Source organism: Scatophagus argus, chromosome 3, assembly GCF_020382885.2.
Source record: "Scatophagus argus isolate fScaArg1 chromosome 3, fScaArg1.pri, whole genome shotgun sequence".
Lineage (NCBI taxonomy): Eukaryota > Metazoa > Chordata > Actinopteri > Scatophagidae > Scatophagus > Scatophagus argus.
Window position 1 is genome coordinate 13,008,612 of NC_058495.1, and position 21,145 is coordinate 13,029,756.

General features: G+C 40.1%; 3 protein-coding genes across 7 annotated transcripts; all 3 read left to right on the forward strand.

Annotated features, from left to right (window-relative positions):
• The first annotated feature begins 76 nt into the window (after window positions 1–76).
• LOC124056372 (WD repeat-containing protein 82-like) lies at window positions 77–10,169 on the forward strand. 2 transcript variants are annotated; one of them, XM_046383756.1, is made up of 15 exons: window positions 77–472; window positions 725–825; window positions 941–1,007; window positions 1,576–1,675; window positions 2,330–2,446; window positions 2,583–2,738; window positions 2,845–2,914; window positions 2,991–3,133; window positions 6,301–6,474; window positions 7,405–7,500; window positions 7,595–7,710; window positions 8,116–8,179; window positions 8,341–8,491; window positions 9,286–9,407; window positions 9,575–10,169. In XM_046383756.1, exons 1-15 carry the CDS (start codon window positions 312–314, stop codon window positions 9,740–9,742), a joined length of 1,806 nt encoding a protein of 601 aa, XP_046239712.1. In that variant the 5' UTR covers window positions 77–311; the 3' UTR covers window positions 9,743–10,169. The 2 variants fall into 2 exon arrangements, with proteins under 2 accessions (XP_046239712.1, XP_046239711.1); XM_046383755.1 differs by lacking the exons at window positions 6,301–6,474; window positions 7,405–7,500; window positions 7,595–7,710; ... (2 more) ...; window positions 9,286–9,407; window positions 9,575–10,169 and adding an exon at window positions 3,237–3,605 and having other exon boundaries at window positions 87–472.
• Window positions 10,170–11,187: 1,018 nt separating this feature from the next.
• LOC124056379 (cytokine-inducible SH2-containing protein-like) lies at window positions 11,188–17,296 on the forward strand. Of its 4 annotated transcripts, none has more exons than XM_046383769.1 (3): window positions 11,188–11,441; window positions 13,816–13,972; window positions 14,199–17,296. In XM_046383769.1, the coding sequence occupies exons 2-3, from the start codon at window positions 13,834–13,836 to the stop codon at window positions 14,702–14,704; spliced, it is 645 nt and encodes a 214-aa protein (XP_046239725.1). In that variant the 5' UTR covers window positions 11,188–11,441; window positions 13,816–13,833; the 3' UTR covers window positions 14,705–17,296. The 4 variants fall into 4 exon arrangements, with proteins under 4 accessions (XP_046239725.1, XP_046239722.1, XP_046239724.1 ...); XM_046383766.1 differs by lacking the exon at window positions 11,188–11,441 and adding an exon at window positions 12,634–13,051; XM_046383768.1 differs by lacking the exon at window positions 11,188–11,441 and adding an exon at window positions 12,638–13,199 and having other exon boundaries at window positions 13,813–13,972.
• Window positions 17,297–17,904: 608 nt separating this feature from the next.
• Window positions 17,905–21,117, forward strand: LOC124056383 (transforming protein RhoA). Its single transcript, XM_046383775.1, has 5 exons — window positions 17,905–18,043; window positions 19,035–19,192; window positions 19,672–19,792; window positions 20,139–20,269; window positions 20,353–21,117. The coding sequence occupies exons 2-5, from the start codon at window positions 19,037–19,039 to the stop codon at window positions 20,524–20,526; spliced, it is 582 nt and encodes a 193-aa protein (XP_046239731.1). The 5' UTR covers window positions 17,905–18,043; window positions 19,035–19,036; the 3' UTR covers window positions 20,527–21,117.
• Window positions 21,118–21,145: the final 28 nt, after the last annotated feature.

The following is a 21,145-nucleotide window of genomic DNA, read 5'->3' on the forward strand; positions in this document are numbered from 1 at the left end:
TGTTGAAGCCGCTGAATGTAATGGTGACTGCAGAACACCGCCCATTTGGCAGATGACGTGATAAAACCGAGGGTTCCGTTGTAACGCCAAACCTCTCGGTGGATGCATGTTGTAAATAAAACGCAGCTTTTGATGTTATTGTTGTTTTTCTGTGAGCATTTCATCTGTCTTTCGTGATATTACTCATGCATTGCACGACCAAATGACTTCATTAAACTAGAAACAAAGAGAGCTGATGAAGAGGGCGACCTTTTGACATGGTTTGACATGATAAGATATTTTTGTTTGGAGAAAAAAAAATAGCTACAGACATGAGGGTCACAGACAGCGTGTTACGAAGTTTCAGGGTTGCTAGAACATATGGAGAAAAGCCCGAGAAAGTCAACTGTGTGGACTTCAGCCCAAATGGTGAATATGCAGTATCAAGCAGCGACGACGACTGCATTGTGTTATATGACATCCGGGAGGGAAAGTAAGTGGCTGAAATTGTTAAACTGAAAAGCAAGTGGTTTTAGCTCTATAATTAACACGATGAATAAACTCAAACTGCAATGCATGCATGCCCCAAATATATGGAAATAGTGAACATTTTTCTATATTAACCTAATTTTATTTTTACACGAATTGGTCCTTGAGAAAGTGGACCTTGGCAGTACAGCGTGTTTTCTGGGGTTAGTCAGGTGATCAAATGACTGTCAGGTTTAGATGTTCTGTTCTTCCTCAGACCAGAAAGGACCCTGTTCAGCAAGAAGTATGGTGTAGACCTCATCCGCTACACGTATGGAAATACACAGACAGTGATCTACAGCTCCAACAAGCTTGATGGTAATAACGCAGTACCGACAGTCGGCTCTGGGCAAAATCAAACAAACAAGAAAGATATCAAATAGAATTTTAATATATGTGTGCTAAAACTAAAATATGATCTTGTTTCTCGCAGATACCATCCGATATCTGTCACTCACTGACAACAAGTACATCAGGTATTTCCCAGGTCACACTGCGAGGTGAGTAAAAGCCCCCACTCGGACCAGTGTTGTACATGTAAACGTTAAAAGTGGATTATTTACACCCAAGAAGCTACACTATAGAGATAAAAGTATCCAGACGCTCCTCTTTATGGGGATGTTTTGGACATTTTGGACAATGCTATGCTTGTAACTTTGTGGCAACAGTTTGGGGAAGTTCCTTTTCTATCTATGACTGTGCCCCAGTGCACAAAGCAAAGTCCATAAAGACATGGTTGGATGAGTTTGGTGTGGAAGAACTTGACTGGCCCACACAGAGCCCTGACCTCAAACCCATCCAGCACCTTTAAGATGAACTGGAATGGAGATTATGGACCAGGTCTTTTGGTGTAACATCAGTGTCTGACCTGACAAATGCTCTGCTGCATGAATGAGCAAAAATTCCTGCAGAAACACAAAACCTGTGGAAAGCTTTCCCAGAGTGGTGGAAGCTGTTATGGCTGCAAAGCCATCTGTGTGTTTAGAGTGTGATGTAGTTAAAGTCCCTGTGGGTGTAATGATCAGGTCCCCCAGTCATGGTTAAAGTGAATTTGTATCTCTTTTTCAGAGTCATTTCTCTTTCCATGTCCCCTGTGGATAATACTTTTATCTCAAGCTCATTGGATAAGACGATCCGGATCTGGGACCTGCGTTCTCCAAACTGTCAAGTGAGTAGAACAGGCTGGAAAATGACACTCTTCTCTGTAGGTAGTTACTTAAATGTGTAATTACAGATGCTGCTAAAACTGTCAGCACTTTAGATCAAGACTTCCCTGAGCAGTGCACCACAAGGTATCAGTCGCTAGAAAACCCCTGTTTCTTTTGGGGATTTTTTGTTTGTTTGTTTGTTTTTTAGATCAGAATCAGAATCAGAATTCTTTATTTGTCACATGTGGATGTGCATCCACAGTGAAATGAAAAAACAACACTCCTTTTTACAACTGTGCAAAAATAATAAAAATACAATTTACATGAGAATTTTTTTTTTTTTTTTAAAGATAAAAAGTTAAAAAATAGATATGATATGATAATCATTTATCCTGCGACCACCACTGGGTGTCCCCAGACCTGCTTGGATCTTACCTCTTATATGTAAAACTAGACACACAACAACACACAGTAGCTAAAACACAATACTGGAAAATGTAACCCTATAAACAAAGACTAAATGTAATTTATGACATTAGTATGAACAATGTCTAACACAAACACCAGTGACTTATTAGGAAAGCTGAAATGTGGTGGTAAAATTCAGACTTTCTGTTGTAATTCCTACTGTGGATTTTTCCTTGGATTTATTTGCACGTGTGTTCGTGTTTCAGGGTTTGACTAATCCACTGGGGAAACCTGTATGTTCCTTTGACCCTGAGGGGCTGATATTTGCTGCAGGGGTGGAATCACAAGCCATTAAATTATACGACCTCCGTGCTTCTGACAAGGTAAAATGCTGCTTAGCAGTTTGTTAAAGGTTTGTGTGAGTGCGCTTATTTGCATAGAGGAGTTGACCTCGATACGCTTGCTGTATTGTTTTCTCTGTTTGGTGTCTTAATAATGTATTTCATCTTTGTGTGAAAGGGTCCCTTTGCCTCCTTTGAGACGAGGTTTAGTCGTGTCTGCGACTGGACTGGACTCAAATTCAGTAATGATGGCAAACAGATTCTCATTTCCACCAATGGAGGGATGATTCGTGTCCTGAATGCTTTTAGCGGATCTGTGCTGCACACTTTTTCTGTAAGAGACGTACAAATTGCTGAAAGCCTACTGAATTACATCTGTCTCTCTAGTAGTACAATGACTTTAAAGTTTCTTAAGGTGTTTCGTCTTTGCTGATTTCAAGGGCTACAACAACAGCAAAGGTATCTCTCTGGAGGCGTGCTTCACTCCCGACTCGCAGTTTGTCATGATTGGTGAGCCTAAAGACCTCTGTTTTATATTTTGGTTCCTTCCTGTGGGATCTGTCTTCAAATATTTCTTGGTGTGCAGGGTCAGAGGATGGGAGAGTCCATGTTTGGAGCACTGAGAGTGGTATGAAGGTGGCTGTGTTGGACGGGAAACATCCAGGACCCATCAACGCTCTGCAGTTTAACCCCAGATACATGACGTTCGCTAGTGCCTGCTCCAACATGGTGAGCTCAGACGTATTGCATCAGTGTCTCGAGTACAGGAGCTGCCGCTGGGCAAGCCGCTATGGAAAGAGTGCTTATTCATAATTTCTTCTTCTCTTAACAGAAATTTTGGCTCCCGTGTGTTGATGACTTATAGAGGGATGTTGCAGAAGTGAGTCCTCGTTGCAAAAGCATCACAGTCATGCAGTGATGTTGGGTGCCCCCATGTCTCAAGCAGATGAGAATCTCGTGAAGCTAACAGTTTAACAGAGAAAAAACATGTGTTTATGCTTTATGTTCAGTGTTCGGTATTTTAAAACTTTTAAAACGGTTGATGAAACTGTGGCAAAATCTTCACACGTCCTGATAAAGATTCAGGAATTTTACTTTCCATTAATATTTTTATCCTACATCTGGATATGTAAAGTGTAATTTAACTGATTTTAAGTGTTTTCATGATGTAAATATTTCATAAAAAATGGTTTTAGATGAATATAAGAGCTGCTGTCTTTTTCTGACATTCTTGCTTTTATCATAGGTAAAGATTTTTTTAATTTTTTTTTTTAATTAACCATTACGTCTGGAAAAGGTAAGGTAAAGACCAAGGTTACTTTTTCAGAGCATGTTTTTCTGGTTTTTGAGGCCAACAGACATGTAGTTTACAATCAGACAATACAAAAAAGCAGTAAATCCTCACAACTGAAAGACTTTAATTAGGTAACATCAGGTAGCTTTAGCTTGATTAAACTATTAACTGATCATCAAAAATATTTATTGATTGATTTACTGGTGGTTGCAGCTATAAAGAGTACCAACAATTTGGGGAGCGCATTAAAAATACTGTCATTAATAAGACTTCACACGTCCCTCTTTCTACATGAATAAGTACAGCTGTAAACATAGTGAATAATACAAAACCTTTACAGTTGTGTCTTTTAGGTAATTATAGGATTAGTGTATCAGTGGTTCTCACAATCACACTTACATGAGCTCAATTAACAGATGCAAACTGAAATTCACTTAGTCAGTAAAGCAATCTCATCACACACACAAGCGTGAGAGAAACGCAGGCAGTTTTAATCAAATTGATGAATGAGTGTTTTTCCTTTTTTTCTCTGCCCATAAATTGTGTTTTCCTGAGCTAGAGGAGGGTGGTGGGGGGTTATGTTGAATAATGTATAGATGCTTGGGTTGTGTACTCACCACACCAGTGAATAATGGATGATCCCATCACAGGTAACCTCACAGGTACACACTTATCTTTCTCTCACCTGCCTCTGTGTGTGGGCACTGAAGATGTGTGGAAGGAGAGACACAAGTAAAGGGCGATAGTTTAAGCATTTGGCACTCACATACCTAACAACCTAATACCGTTTTCACAATGACTTACTCACCTCTAATATATACACTGTTCTGGTGAGTTTGTTTTAGTCAGTGGACATTGAGTGAACCCATTAGTCTGGCCCTGCAGCAGCCAACTCTTGTATGCACTCAAGTGATCTGAAGCTCTTTACCTCACATCTACATGATAAAAGGATGTCACAAGAAACCTCGCATCCCCAGCTTTCTATAGTGTGCAGAGGTACATACTTTATTCTATTCATTCATTCTGACCGCATATACATGAAACCGCCCCCACTCATTCTCTGTCCATTCAGCAATGTTGAAATGAAGCGGTCAGATTCTTGCTCGGTGTCACATTTCCATGACCAGGTGTCTGTAATCTGAGATCATGTCTGAGCTGATCAGCCACTCTGTATCATTGAGTAATAAAATGTTGTTACATGTGACGCACTGACAGTATCTGAAAACACTGTACGGCCCCTGATGTCAGCAGTGCTGGGTTTCTGCATGGCCTGATGTCCCACTCACACACGGTACACTATGGGACAGTATGTGACCTGGGAGAGGCTCCCCTGCCGAGACTTTTAAAGTTGTGGTCATTGATACGCAAAGAGTTTTAGATCAGTGGTTAGGGTTGCATATCCACTGACAGGCACGTTATTACTCATCAGCCACAGTTCCGCAGATTGTATTTCAAGTGTTAGGAATCTCCCGAGTCACCCTCGAGGCGTTTATGTCACTGGTGCGTGTGGGTCCATCTGTCTACCATCAGTGTAGAGGCAGCTTACCTGCTGAGGAGCAAGAAGAGCGAGGACACAGAGACCTGGACCTGGTCCTTCTTGCACGAGAGGAGTGTGAAACGACTGCCAAAAGATGTCACACCAAACTGGAATTAACGGTAAGTGAAAAAAAAAAAACTTTCTTGAAGTGGAGTGTATTTGTGAATTTGTCTAGATGTTTTATTTTTAAATTTTCTTTTTAGCTTTTGAGATGTTCCATCACATTTAACGCATCCTCCAAATCTCACTGTTAATGTTCTCAGAAATCCTCAAATGAAGGACTTTTAAGATCATCTTAAAGTGGATTTAAATATTAAATAATTGTGGACTAGGTAACACTTACGTAACATGCATAAATATAACATACATAAAACTTACAGCATGTTAAAATGCCTGTCTTCTTTGTTGTCACACCATTAATCATGATATTTAGCATCCACTGTATATGTGTGTTATGGCATTTGGTAATTGGAGCATAAGGAGACAGGCTGGCAGAAGCGTACCTCTCTCACCTTTCTCACCTGGTCTTACATCATTTATGAGGCGGCTGTGGTTGGTAACCATGGTAAGAAAGAAGGAGGGAGTGTACTATCTGAATCTAGTTTTCAGTTCCAAACTACCATTAATAGGTTTGAAAATGGAGGGAGGATGTGGTTGTTTTACCTCTCAGACTCAAATTTTTAAGTGGTTCTTTGGTGCATATGCCCCCCATCTGAGACACTTTAAGTGATGGTGTGACTATCTGGCAGTGGATCAAATTTTCACCCTGAAGTGCAGTCTCAGGTTCTTACCTACCCAACTCTGTCTCACTTGCTTTCAACACCCTCAACCTCAGTTTTGACTTGTCTGCCTTATATCTGGTTACTTTAGCAACATCTGAGCTGAAAGAGTTTCTGGCCCAAGCAAGGGGAGGTGCCATCAGAATAATGAAGATAGTCATCAGAAATGGTAAAACATGAAATGGTTCATGTATTTGGAGAGATTTGACAAAAGATAGCTTTCATCTGACTTGTTGTAAATCCTGAGGTGAGTTGGCCTGATACACCTGTTTTGTCTGCAGAGAAGTTGGTGCTGGATTGTTACAGAGAGCCAGCACAGAGCTGGGACAAGGATTACGATCAGTTCCTGCTTCCTCTGCTCACGCCTCAGGAACCCTGCTACGTCCTCTACCGTCTGGACTCGCAGAACGCACAGGGATACGAGTGGATCTTCATCGCCTGGTCACCTGACCAATCACCAGTATGTCTGGAGCAGTAGATTGATATGTTGTGACTGATCAGCGATATTCTCAGATGTATTCATTCTGCACCCAAAATTATCATAGTCGAAAATAAAACAAAAATTGCATTATTATAAACTAAAGAAACTGAATACAGTATAAGCAGGACCCAATGACAAACTTAGATCAAACTTTTCTAAAAGACTGCCACAAGACTTAAACTCAACTAACATTTTAATCTTACTCTTCATGTGCAGGCAATAACACACAGGTTCAGGCTCCAATTTTAATTGTTCTGACTGAGAAATAATAGCAATAATAACAACACCAACAGCTCTTAATTCTTACATTTAAAAAGCAATTTTCTGATTGATTGTTAATATGGTATCATATTGTGCCTGCTTTAAACACATTAAACATATGTGTTCTGTAGTTACATCATTACAACTTCATATTACAGTTCCCATCGAAAATGACTAAAACACATCTGAAATTAAATAGAAATTGATCTAAAACAAAGCAAAGTAGCACAAAGTTTGTGTTTAAAAGTATAAAGTCAAGTTTAAAGACACATAAAAATACTCTGCTGAGAATAAGTCTGTGTCAGATATAGCTTATTCACAAAAAAGTTCAAATAACTCAAGATTCTATGCAAATATTGTTCAATTCAAAAATTTGACTGCTCAGTAGAAGATTCAATGAAAAGTCTAATCTCAGAGGTTTTAAGGTTTTTTACAAGAAAAAAGCTTTTTAGGTGTCGAGCTCTGCATTATTCTGCTCAAACATCCAAGTGAAGGAACAATAAGCAAAACACAAACTAATTTCAGAGGTCTTTAAAAACCACCAAACTACCACTCAACACAGCACGCCAAAACATTGTGAATTTTGAAGGTTGTAATAACCACCTTCAATGTTCCTGATGTCCTCGTGTCTGTCGTGGCACCCGTTAGGTGAGGCAGAAGATGGTGTATGCAGCGACCCGTGCCACACTGAAGAAAGAGTTTGGAGGAGGTCACATTAAAGATGAAATGTTCGGCACAGTCGAGGTTAGTAAAATCCCTCCGCCTTGACGGCTGACGCATCTGAGCGCATCTTTAACCGCCGATGATGAAGCACCATCTTGTTTGTGTGCCTGTGCAGGACGACCTGTGCTTTCAGGGATACTTGCGACACATGTCCTCCTGCTCCTCCCCAGCTCCGCTCACAGCAGCCGAGAAGGAGCTGCAACGAATTAAAGTCACAGAGGTAAAGCTTAAGCAACACAAACTACCTTAATACAACATGAACTTCACACAAGTTTTTAGTACATTATGTGTGCTCATCCCCCACACCTCTACTTTCCCCTTGCAGGATAAAGTAGTATGGGTACGTAGATTAGCCTTCTAATACAAATTAAACTGTGTGTACATGAAGAAGAGGGAGAAGCAGTTTTAAATCCATCTCTCATGTCCACAGGATGAACGTAGACGAATTGGAACTCCAACAGCACGAGCGAGGGTTTGTTACAATCTGTTTGACTCACTGGCATTTAGTTTTCTGTCCTGTGTTGGGACATATCAAGCCTTTTTGTGTTTTTTTATTTGCTTTTCTATCTTGCAGGTCACAATGGAGTTTGGCTTGGACAAAAGGGCACAGGCCCTTCAAGGTCTTGCATTCCCATTACAAGAAGAGGCCAAACGAGCTCTGCAGCAACTCAAGCAGAGACGCATTAACTATATACAGCTGGTGAGCCAGGACAGAAAACCTTTATCTCTAATTACACTGTATGCAACATGCAACACATTCCTTGTCAAGAAAAAAAAACCCTGTGTATCAGAGTTTGTCAGTAAAACTGGCTGTGCATCACTTGACCAGAACAAAGCTTGTTTGTGTATGTTGAATTGCAGAGACTGGATGTAGAGAAAGAAACCATTGAGCTGGTTCACACCAAACCTACAGAAACACAGGAACTTCCCTACAGGATTCCCACAGATTCACCCAGATACCACTTCTTCATCTTCAAACATTCCCACCAGGGTCAGCTGCAGGAGGCGCTGGGTTGGTACACAGTCGCACTTTAGTTCTATAATTTTGCTCTCAATTTTCACTGTTGGGAGCTTCATGTGAATTATATTGGAATTGTGACTTACTGAAAAGTCACTTGAATTTCTTTATATTAAAACCTTTTTTCAGGGTGTTTCCCATACCATCACCTTTATGTCATCTGACACCATGTAGTATCCCAAGTGTAAAGCTGCACTAATTTGTATTTTTATGTGTATTAACAATTGATCAAATGACTATGTGTAACGTGAAAGTTGTTTCTCGTTGAGACAAATCCATAGACGTGTATGCTGGCATTTTGCTTTAGCTTTATGGAGCCTTTTGTCATTATTCACTCTCAACACTGATCAGCCTCATTTTCAGCAGCAGCATACATCATTTTTTTATTAATAAGTCTCTGATATATGTGCTGTACACCTACTCAGCACCAAACAACAGGCAGATGAAGTAAGCATCAGACTGGTGAACACAGTGAAGCATTCAGCAGATAAAGAGCAGGAAATATACCTCAGGAGTCGGTGGAGACCAAAGCAGAGCCAAAAAGAGAGTGGATATTGAACTTAGATTCAGGGGGCTGGGAGCATGACTCTAAATGAATGATAATGATCCTTCATATCTGCATGGTGTGTCAGTGGACAACTTTTAATTAACATGTTAACCACATTGACTCTAACAGGTCACAATATGTCAATGTTTTAAGTTTGTTCCACTGCCCCCAACTGGTTGAAAAAATTAAAAGCAATTTTCAGACTCTACAAGTATACTGACGACTTTATTATCTCCTCCAGTGTTCATATATTCAATGCCTGGGTACACCTGTAGTATCAAAGAGCGGATGTTGTATTCCAGCTGTAAGAACAGGCTACTGGAGGAGGTGGAGAGAGACTACCAGCTCGAGGTCACCAAAAAGGTACAGATCACCCAGATCAGCGCCAAATACAAGAACAGACATCATCTGTAGAGATAAACAGTTAACAAGGCCATCATCCTCTACATTCTGTTACAGTGATTATGAATGTTTCAGTCATTGTGTTGGAAAGAGTAACCATTAAACCATGTATTATTACGTGTGTACAGATGGAGATAGACAGTGGTGACGGCCTGACAGAAGACTTCCTGTACGAGGAGGTCCACCCTATGGAGCACACCTTAAAACAGGCCTTTGCCAAGCCCCGCGGACCAGGAGGGAAGAGGGGCAACAAACGCCTCATTAAGGGTGGAGGGGAGAACGGGGAAGAAAGTTAGACATATATTCACACACGTAGGACGTCATGCACAGGCAAACCAACAAGATATTTATAAATTGACTTGCTATTTGAATGTCTAGCTTCTCACCATTTTTTCATTTTACTTGAGGACATAGATTTCATACTGAAAACAAGGCATAAAATAGATCCACTGTAAAGCAGAAATCATATGTTTTTTCCTCCAGCCAAGACTGTGAGGAAGAACACAACTGTTACAAGTTTGAGTCTAACTGACCGGCTAATATGTGGACACACCATTTTGATTATCAAAGCTAAATTTCATTTCACATGAAAGCATGTTAAGTTCATGGTTCAGTTCAGGTACCAGGGTGTCAGGCTTTAGAAACTACCATGCAGCCAAACTTTTTTCAAACCCACAAAACTTTATTTTTAGTTGTAGATGAAATCCACAACTTTGCAGAAATACCAAGTATGTGGGGATGTGTGTGTAAAACGATGCACATTTAATGTAATGAAAAAAAGTATGGTACTGTCAGACGATGTGGAAAGAGATATTTGGGACTACAATACAAATATTTGCTTCCTTGCTGACAGTGAGATGGTAAGACTGAAAACGCTCTCACGTCTGCACGTTGAATATGAAGCTACAGCTAGCCACAAGTTAGCTTAGCTTAGTTTAGAGACTGGAAACATGAAAACAGGCATCCTGGCTCTGTGCAGAGGCAACTCTGCCAACCATCAGCACCTCTAACACCTCAAACCACCTACTAACCAATACTTCATGTCTCATTTGTTTAGTCAGTTCAACAACACAATGTGTAAAAACAACTAGTTGCAGTGTTACGGGTGGTTATCCCGTTTGCCAGGCAACCAGCAGAGACTGAAGATAAAAACTGGACGTTAAAGGGTTAAAATGCTTTTTATATATAACAGTTATATTAATTTACATTTGCCAATTACCGTCCAAATTGAAGGCAACGTTTCCCATCTCATTGCCTTTTTTTGTCTCTGCAGTTCAGTTTATCAAATTATTCTAATTGCTTCTTTCTTCTTTTTAACCCTTAACTAATAGTGATTCAGTTATTCACAGTTACTGGGAATAGCTATGAAATTTCTGCTTTAGCGTGGATTACCCTTTATTTTTCCGAGGTGTGGGCCTGTGCTGTGCCCTTGGTTCACTGTTAGCCACATGCAAATACATCCACATTACATTTACAGTTGCCTTCTGAAGACAAATGATCAATTGAGGCTTGACTACACCCAGCTGAAGTCTGTTGTTTTACATGGTCCTACAATAAAATATTTTCTTTATATTTTTTTTTTTTGCATTTGTGTCCTCATTTCTCTCTCTCTCTCTCTCTCTCTCTCTCTCTCTCTCTCTCTCTCTCTCTCTCTCTCTCTAGCCTTGTGTGTGTGTGTGTGTGTGTGTGTGATCACGGCTCAGCAGCTGAGGTCATTTTGTTGTGTGTCTGTTTTCCAGGAAGGCTCTCTACTCAGAAGCCTTCAGCTGTGCAGTTCTGCTGCTTTAAAACCTCACGGGAAAGACAGTTGATGTGAGCGTGTTTTCTTGGAAAAGCAATTCAGAGCTGAAAGGCAGCTTTCAAGTAGTCATTATCTTTATACATGGGAACTCTGGGGTGGGTGATGATGAACTCTGACTTTGTGAAGACATGCTGACTTCTGACAAGAGCCAATTCAGATAAATTCCAGGAAAAGTAGTCAACCGTTTGCACCAGGCAAGTAATTTTCTTCAAGATAATGTAACAAGAAATAATCTCTGACTGAAATGTTATTGTTCAAAGCATAAATAGGAGCCTGTAAAGAAAGAGAAAGATTTGTGGCTGGATGTAAAAATGTTATTGTTTAATTGTACAATATTGAGCAAAAGATACTGAGTACCTGTGAGCTGAAAGTAACCAGATGATAAAAAGTCAGAGATATGAAACCATATACAGTATAGCACAGGAACATTAGGACCCGTGCAGGCATTAGCCAATCAGGTGGGAGTCACAGATTAATAAGCAGCAGGTGTGGTGACTGCAGGCTGCTTTGTGTGCTCTCTCCATAACTTTTATTTTAGGTAGAAAAGCTAAAAAGAGATGACTCGGCTAGTGCAGACATGTATTAATTTAGCATTGCAATTTATCAGTAATTACCTTATAAATAGTGTCTGTTTACAGACAGAGTGTTCACTGCCCTTCATGTTTTTTATCTTATGTATTGTTGTCCTTATTAATTTGACTGTTTTCTCTCAGTGAAATCCTTCACTTTTGATGGTGTTTTATTTTACGTTTCTCACAGTACCCATCTGTGGGTTAGACGGCTTTCAAGCCGCAGTACAACTGCCTGTCCCCTCCATTGTTTTCTTCTCTTTCCCTTTTTCTCAATAAAATGAATAGGTAAATTGCAGTTATGGCAAATAATCGACACTGACGGTTGTGGCCTTGTTACTGAAGCACCTGTGTTACACATACAAGCCTTACATAATGTAATACAGAGAAGTTTCTTTTGCACGCAGGTACAGCAATAAAAACATTACTGTGGCCGACTATCAAGATAGCCAGACGTAACTCAAACGTAACCGGAAGTTCTGCTGTTTGTCTTCAACATAAAGGTCGAAAATCTGTTAGCATGAGACAACGAGTCACCATGGAAACATGAAACTTCAATTATATTTAAAATATTACAGTGGCATGAAATTATGTACGAATTTAAATCTGTAGATTTACAGGCCATTAGGCCTAATTTGTGGGGAATATCAAACGAATACACTATAAATAATCACGTGTCTATACTTTATTAGGTACAGCAAGCTAAAGCTACTGCAGTCCAAGACAAGAGTCTTGCATTATACCCAATGTTCATGATAATCTTATAATCTTGAGTTTTTGTTTGTTCATATTTATGACAATTATGGGGCTGCTGAATTCCATCACTGTTCCACATCCATCTCAGTGAGGCTAGGCGAAATTCTTTGTTTAATAGAAATATAATCATAGAAAACAGTTCAACAGCACCACCATACAGTTAAATTCAGCTCCTAAAAACAATAAAAATTGCCTGAATGACATGGTTGTATCTTATTTTGGAAGCTGCACAGGAAGTGATGTGTGTTAACGGTTTGGATGTTGACGGGCGCAGTGAAGCTGCTGGCAGCAGCTTGTCTGTCACTGCGGGCGCCGTAACACAAAACCTTTCTTGGAAACAGATTCCTGGAACTTCCGTCAGTCCAAACCGAACTGAGTTGTTTTCTGTCCTGCAGTTAACTGAATAAAGAGCTCAGTCTCACAGCAAGCCACCACTGACAGTCTACACATGGATATTTTTTATGACTTCAACAGACACGGTTAGAAGGAAAATTTTCTTTTTTGACATCATCTCAGACTATGCGACTATGATCATTAATAATTCACTCTGAGGGGCTGCTGGATTATTTCCTTTACTTTCCTTTTTTTTCAACTGGTCACAATCCTTATGATTTTCTTTGACTCAAGGTAAGATTATATTTAAATAATTTTTTTAATTTAAAATCATGCCACACAAGTAGTTGTTCATCTTTTGTTTTAAAGTCTGTCTTATATGAATGTGCAGATACGTGTCTAATGCCTGTCGAATGACTGAAAGACTACAAGCCTTTAGCTTTCAGATCTGTTAATGTGCTACATTTTATAGTTACCTTCTCACGTTGCTTGTACTATTGTAAGTATTGATAACACAGTACTGTTTGTGTACTGCTCGCTGTGTGATGCACGTATTTCTTTGTGTTTCTGCAACACCTGAACGGGATCAGTTAGGGTTTATAGCTGTGATTCTGTGTTATATTTGTTTTTTTGTTTGTTTGTTTTTTTCTGTTTTTTTCTTTTACTGTTTCAACACACAAACACAACAGACAGACTCACATCGGTCCCATTACAGTCGACAGCGCTGCAGCAAATAAACATCTAGAGAAAGCTGCGTATGTTTTTACGTTTGTTTGTTTTCCACGACTTCATGTCTTTTCTTTTCGTTTCTTTGTTTGTTTGCTTTTGCGCTGGCTTTGGAACAGAAAACAATACAACAGTATGCAGAAAAGTTTTGTTTGATGCCTTAATGTCACCACGGTGTCAGCAGGGCTCCTGTCAGTCAGAAATGGTTGCCCGAGCCGGGACTGTTGTCCATCATGAGGAACGCGGGGGTTCATGCTGCCCACATCCTTCCCCTCCACCCTGGGACCCGGCAGAGGACCTCCGCTGCATCACCACCACCTTCCAGTACCTGCAGACCTCAGGTACACCAGCAGCCTCACTGGGTTTTGGACATCGCATTTTATTTAATTAAAACATTCGATCGATTGTTTGTCGTATTACTTATTTGATATGTTAGATCATATTGGAAAGAAATAGAGTGAATTTAGGTCTCAGTCCCAACACTTCAGTAACAGTAGTTGCATGGATATGCTCACCAAAATTCATGCAACAGTAAAGTCTGATAACTGACCATATGTGTGGTTGCAGGCTGGTACTGGGGTTCCATCTCAGTGAGTGAAGCTCGGGAAGCTCTCCTTAAAAAGTCTGAAGGCACGTTTCTCATGCGAGACAGCAGTCATCCTCAGTACATGCTGGCTCTGTCAGTGAAGACCCGCTGTGGGCCCACCAGTGTACGCATACAGTACAGCAGGGGCTCCTTCTGGCTGGACTCCATTTCCCCGGGGCTGCCTCGCCTGCAGTCCTTCCCAGATGTTCTCAGCCTCATACAGCACTACATGGGCTCGGGCCACGTGCCGCAGGACCAGGCATCTAATGACATACATCCTGAAACAAAGCCTGACCCTACCAAGCGCACAGCCAAGGACAGCGCGGTGCCTCTGAAGCTGATGCACCCGCTGCACAAACCAGAGACCTTCCCTTCGCTGCAGCACCTGACGCGCCTCACCATCAACAGACACACACACTGCTCTGACCAGCTGCCACTCCCAAAGCCTCTGCTGCGCTACCTGCAGGACTACCCGTTCCACATATGAGGGTCTCTGTCCCTCTGGTACAGGACACACAGACAGGAACATGGGTCAGGGTCACACTCCATGAACACACTGTGTTGTGTGTATCTGGGACAGGATGACCCCCCCCCCCCCCCAGGCAACAGACATGGGCCCAGCAGGACAAATACTGAAATGCTTACATACAATAAACCTCAGTGTCACCTCACTGCACATGAACAAGCTCAGTCTTACTGTTTCCAGAATGATATATTTATTATTTTTATATGTCAGCTACTGTAAACTCATTTTATTTCTACAAACATGTGAGTTCTTGGTTGTTTTGTTTCGGGTTTTTTTTCTTCATTTGCTCCATTTCCTAAAGAAGAGAGCCGTACTGGTTTTCGTGTGTTTTAGTGCAGTAGTCCCAGCAGCTGTTTTTCTTTAAGACAACTCAGACTTATCAGCAATAAATCAGTGTCTTGATAGAGCATTTGTTTGATCACAAAACTGTCTGGAGACAAACAAGGGCTTTGTATCCAGTTGCATGACACTATAATGACTCTCTTTTTCTTTCTGCACGTCTGGGTTTTATTGGTCAAATATAAATAGTGAAACTTGAAATAGTTTGCACATTGAAAAGACACGTCACCAGTGTTCTGAGTGTGAAAAGTTTGAGCTCAGGTTGACATCACACAGCAGGCAGTTAAGTTATTTTTGAAAGACGGAAAGAAAAGCAGAATATAGCATGTATCTTCTATTCATTTTATTTCTAAATTCTTCCATTTGAAGAGGTGAAAGATGTCCTCTTACAGGATCACAACCAGCAAGGACAAGTTGTTTGTGGAAAATCTACTGTTAGCTGTTAAAGGACATCTGTTTACAAACTGGTTTTATTCTCAGAAGAGGGTCGTACATGCCTGTGGATTTTCGGAGAAATAAACCTCAGAAATGTTTTCTCTTTTCTAAAGTGTTTTTTTTTTTTTCACTGTTGAATGAGTGGCCACTTGAACATGCAGATGGATGCGTGGTATTAGTATTACTGTTTTCATGGAAACGACTCAGTTGGTTTCCACGTGGTGGAACTGAGCAGTGCTGAGAAAGCCTCTTATCAGGATTAGAGGAAGAGCTGCAGTTATTAATACACTGCTGCGCCAACTGAAAACAGACCATCTCTGCCTCAACTTATCAGTCTGAAAGGCTCAAAACATTTTTTTTTTCAGCCCGTAATTAAATAATTTGAATCACCAAAGCACGTTTCTCATTACAGTCTCTATCAAGATCATAAAAGCACAGACATTTCTACTCTGCAGTCAACAAGGTCTAACTGAACAACTGACAGAACATATATGTCAGTAGTCTCTCATGATTATGATCTCTCTCTCATGTAGATTTGTACTACAACTACACAGCAGTAGACAAAGTACTCATGTCCTTTATGGAGAAAAAAACAATCTGCAAACAGAATTTTAACATGTTTGAGGTGGAGCTGCAACATATTTTATAAAATCAGTATATGTTTCATAAAATCTAAATTTGGAAAGTAGCTGTATTATACTGGTAAAATAAATGTAGTGGAATAAAAACTGTAACATTTACCTCAAAAATATAAAGAATATACTGTATATATAAAGAAGCATGAAAAGAAAATACTTAAGTTAATGTTAGCTCATTGGATTACCTCTTGGTCCAACCGGGAAACATGCCCTCCAGAGATCCAGACCTATAAAAAGCCCTGCAAGCCCCACATTCGCTGCATATCGACTCTGTGGTCATTTTATCAGCTGCAAATTTGTCAGGAAATTTGCACCCCAAAAGTACAATATCAAACAAGATGAATCCACCAACATGGTATGTGTTGGGTCCTGCTTTATAAGCTTCATTTTGAGATCCTTTGTCAAAGTCTATTTTTAAGAACATCATTTTAATTCATTGTTTTAGCAAATACAGGCCTTTTGACAAAATACTTTTTAACATGTCAAAGTGGGAAAAGCACTGGTGTAAATCATAAAATCAGTAATGATTGAATTGCATTTAGTTGCTTCAGTTTCAGGGTCCTGGTATCAGAGTCATGATTTACCAAGACACTTGATATGAATGTTATTAACACGTGTGCTTTTCCTGCTATGGCCATGTGTTGGTCCATAGAGCGGGGAGGGAAGAGACTGTCAACAGGAGCCTTGCAGATCTTTTGCCCTGGAAAAACAAAGGCAGGTTAATATCATCTGTTGTACCTCAAAAGTGTAACTGAGGACAGTACTTCAGGAACTGTCACTTGCTATCGCAGCATACGAGCAAACACTACAGTCTACGCGCCTGTGGCGTCTGAGAAATATGTTGCTGACATTGAAGTTGATAGCAGATCAGAATCAGCATTTTTGTAACATCTGATTACATCAACAGCTGAATGCTTGTTGTGTGATGTTTCTGGTCCCCATCACCAGCAGTGGTGTAGGTCGTGTGTGATTTTATGTGTTGATCAGTGTAAATACAGTTTACCTGTCGTGATGGTTTGGACTGAGTAAAGACTTGCTGAATATTTAACAAAGCATCTTAATAACAGATACTCAAGTACATTTATTTTTATTTTGGATAAACTGTTAAATAAAAACTGTTGTTGTGTTGTTTAAAGGAAAACAAAACGCAGCTGTGTCTGCAATCACTTCTAGCTAATATATGTTGTATTTTGTTTACTGTCCACTATCTTATTCATGTCTAAGTGTCAAACTATGTAATATTAATTCGAAAAATAACCTGTGTTACAAAGCGTCATTTCATAAAACTTTTTTCAAATTGACAATTAATTACCAAACAGTAAATCTGGCCACATGTATTATTCTGGCAATAATGTACAGTTCACAGGGAGTGTAATAGGGATCTAGCAGCTCATTTTTGCCCTGGAGCCCAAAGGTAGCTTAACATCAGCCGTGGTACCTCAAAACTGTACTTGGGTAAATGTACAGTACTTGAGTAAATGGTACTTTCCACCATCGCACATAGGCCAATATAATTACAGCAGCTCCTATAGATATACAAAACATGCGTTGTCATGAATATATAGAAAAAGGGCTATAATTGTGTAACACGATATACAATGATGCATTAATCAAATTAATCAACTACTATGACGCTACCACTACTACTACTAATAATAAAAAAATAATAATAGTAATAATAACGATTGAAATAATAACAACGATCACAATAATGATAATAATAATGGTTTCTAAAAGTTTGTTTAATAGCGTATTGTTATCCTCTCCCCACCCCCTCACTTCCCTCCTGTTAATCCTCCAGCAGCAGCGGCGCAGTCAGGCATCAGCGACGGAGGCCAACAAAGCGCTATTTGGAAATCAATTGGATAGATTTTAAACCAATCATTTGGTAAGCATGTTATGTTTACAAGTAAAGTATGGTTGTGGTGCTTTGTCTGTATATTTTCTTAGCCATAATATGGTTATATATATATTTACACCTATTTTTCTTGAAATATTTTGGTAACGCTAGTCAGCTAGCTAACGGACCCATAAAGTCGCACTGACTTCCGTTATGATAAGGTAAGCCTGGGTAGCTAGCTAGTCTTACCGGTGTGTGGCTCAAAAGAAAAGACGAGGTTTGGCTGAGTAGTTAGAACAAAAGCACAAACCCCACCGTGGCATTATAATTCATAACTACTGCACATGTATGTGGCACCACCTCTGAATAATATGATTAAGATGCAAATTTAGCGCACTAGCCACATACCCGGCTAACGCTAAGTGATTAGCTACAGTTGCTAGCGTCAGTTCTGTAAACAGAACCTCATAGCTAATTAAAATCTAGGTCAGCCTACACTGTAATAATTCACCATCATGCTGGTACCAGCTATCAAGACGTTAGCATTTAGGTTAGTGTAGTCATACAGGAATGTGGGACAGATGTATAAAAGGAATAATTCGTCAAGCTTGACGCCGGGATGGGTCAGAGACACTGGAGCGGAAATGTATCATCGTGGAAGAGGATTCGTAGTCTGACTTAAATTTCAAGCTAAAGTCAGCATAAGACTCGTGTGCTATCAACTTATCGGACTGTCCGTGTGTCCTTCCATATACAAAAGGTTCTGTATTGTTGACTGACTCGTGATCGTAAACAGTCGTGATGTCGATGTTGCTACAGAAAGCTAAATATGTAGCCTCGGGTGTTGGTTTCAGACAGGTTTGGCGTTGTGTCAACACAGCTGAAGGTTGCTGGCTGTTCATAGTTTCTCACAGGCGTAGGGGTAATAGTTGCACAATTATTGGATGCAATGCAGTGACCACCCGTGTTGTTATATATTAAGAGTTCTCCTGTTGTAACCTTTTCTGTTTTCTGTCTGTAATCTGTTTCTTGACTGCAGCTATGGCAGCAATCAGGAAAAAGCTGGTCATAGTGGGAGACGGAGCCTGCGGGAAGACCTGTCTGCTCATTGTGTTCAGTAAGGACCAGTTTCCAGAGGTCTATGTGCCCACAGTATTTGAGAACTACGTTGCTGATATTGAAGTTGACAGCAAACAGGTAAGAGTGCATTTGCTTTTTTCACATTTCAGATCAGAATTAGCGTTTTGTATCTTTCTATGTGAGTACAACCACAGCTAAATGCTTGTTGTAGCCTCTTTCCACTCTCTCTTACCAGTGATGGGGCAGATAATATAAATACAGTTTATTTACCCTGAGGATTTGGATTTATGAAAGGTTTGTTGAGCTTTTATCAAAGCACGTATTAGTCTTACTAACAGCTCCTACTCAGGCTGTGTTACTTTGGATAACCTGTTAAATAATATGACGCATTGTTGTGTGTTTGAAGAAAAGCAAAATAAGTTCAAATCACACAAATGAATCTGCTTAGTGAATTTGCTTAATTGCATTTTTTTATTTTATCAAAATATCAGTTTTAGTTATAAAGATACTGGTTTGTATGCACTTATTAAGTCAGTGTAGATCTGAGGCACTTTGAACATGGTTTGTCATCACGTGGTTGCTAACTCTTACTGCAGGTCGAGTTAGCACTCTGGGATACAGCAGGTCAAGAAGACTATGACAGACTGCGCCCACTCTCCTATCCAGACACTGATGTCATTCTCATGTGCTTCTCCATCGACAGTCCTGACAGTCTCGGTAAGTTTCGAGGAGCTGACAGTGTTTGTTGATGTTTGTGGTACAGGATGATTTGGATAACCACGATCAAAAATAGTTCATGTGTAGTTTCTCATATCTAGTCTCAATTAACTGCTGTGTGGCTGAATAATAATTGGGAGTAGACTGGTCAGTTGGAGATTTAAAAATAGCTCATAGCTCTAATAATGTTATGTGAAGAACGAGCCACAAACTAGTTGTAGAACACTGAAGAATTACCCAGATAAGATACTGTACTCTCCTGCTCCACCCGAGTCATCTTGCCTACATGCACCCTGAAGTTCTAACTTTGTTCTTACTGATGGTGTCTTTTATTCCTTTTATTCAGAGAACATCCCTGAGAAGTGGACTCCTGAGGTGAAACACTTCTGCCCCAATGTTCCCATTATCCTGGTGGGAAATAAAAAGGACCTTCGTAACGATGAGCACACCCGGAGGGAGCTTGCCAAAATGAAGCAGGTGAAATTTTCAAAGCAAACACATCAACAGTCTCCTAGTGATAAATTTCTGTTTCCTAAAACTTTTCCCAAACTTTTTTCCAGGAACCTGTGAAACCAGAGGATGGGCGGGACATGGCTAACAGGATCAGTGCCTTTGGATACATGGAGTGCTCTGCAAAAACAAAGGATGGAGTGAGGGAAGTGTTTGAGATGGCCACCAGGGCTGCACTACAGGCCAGGCGGGGGAAGAAGAGCAGTAAATGTGTCCTACTGTAAACAGGGGCACGAGGACTGCTCCCTACAGGGGGATAGACGAAGAACAAGAGGAAGAAGAAGGAGGAGCATTAGGTCAAACCTACCCCCAAACACACCCACAAAAAAGACTGTTCTCCCCAGTTTTTACTAAAGGTGTCATGCTTTTACTTTTTTTTTGTCTTAAGCAAAAGTAGTCAGGTTCTGTCAGTATTCACTTTTGAGGTTATGGAAGATACTTTTTTGTACTTTAACATGAGTAAATTTGCCACATTGAAACCTCCTTTATCAACATGTACCATGTAATCAAAGAAGTCAGCCAGGGGACCTGTTGTGTCATACCTGCCAGCTACAGTTACATGCTTAAGCCCTGCCTGCTGATCTGAGGAATGTTTCCACAGCCAACTAGGGTGAAGTACCTGTACACTGTGACCCATAGTCCTTTAACTATTTCCAAACAGATGCACACGTGAAGTCAAAATTTGTGTGTGTGCTTCAAATACAAATCCTATGTGCATTATGATCATGTGCACAATATGAGACTGGAAACTCATTTTGTTAAAACGCAAATGGAAACTTAGTGTTTTGTGTAATAAATTACTTTGTAAGAATCTCGATCATTTGTATCACTTGCTTGATCAAC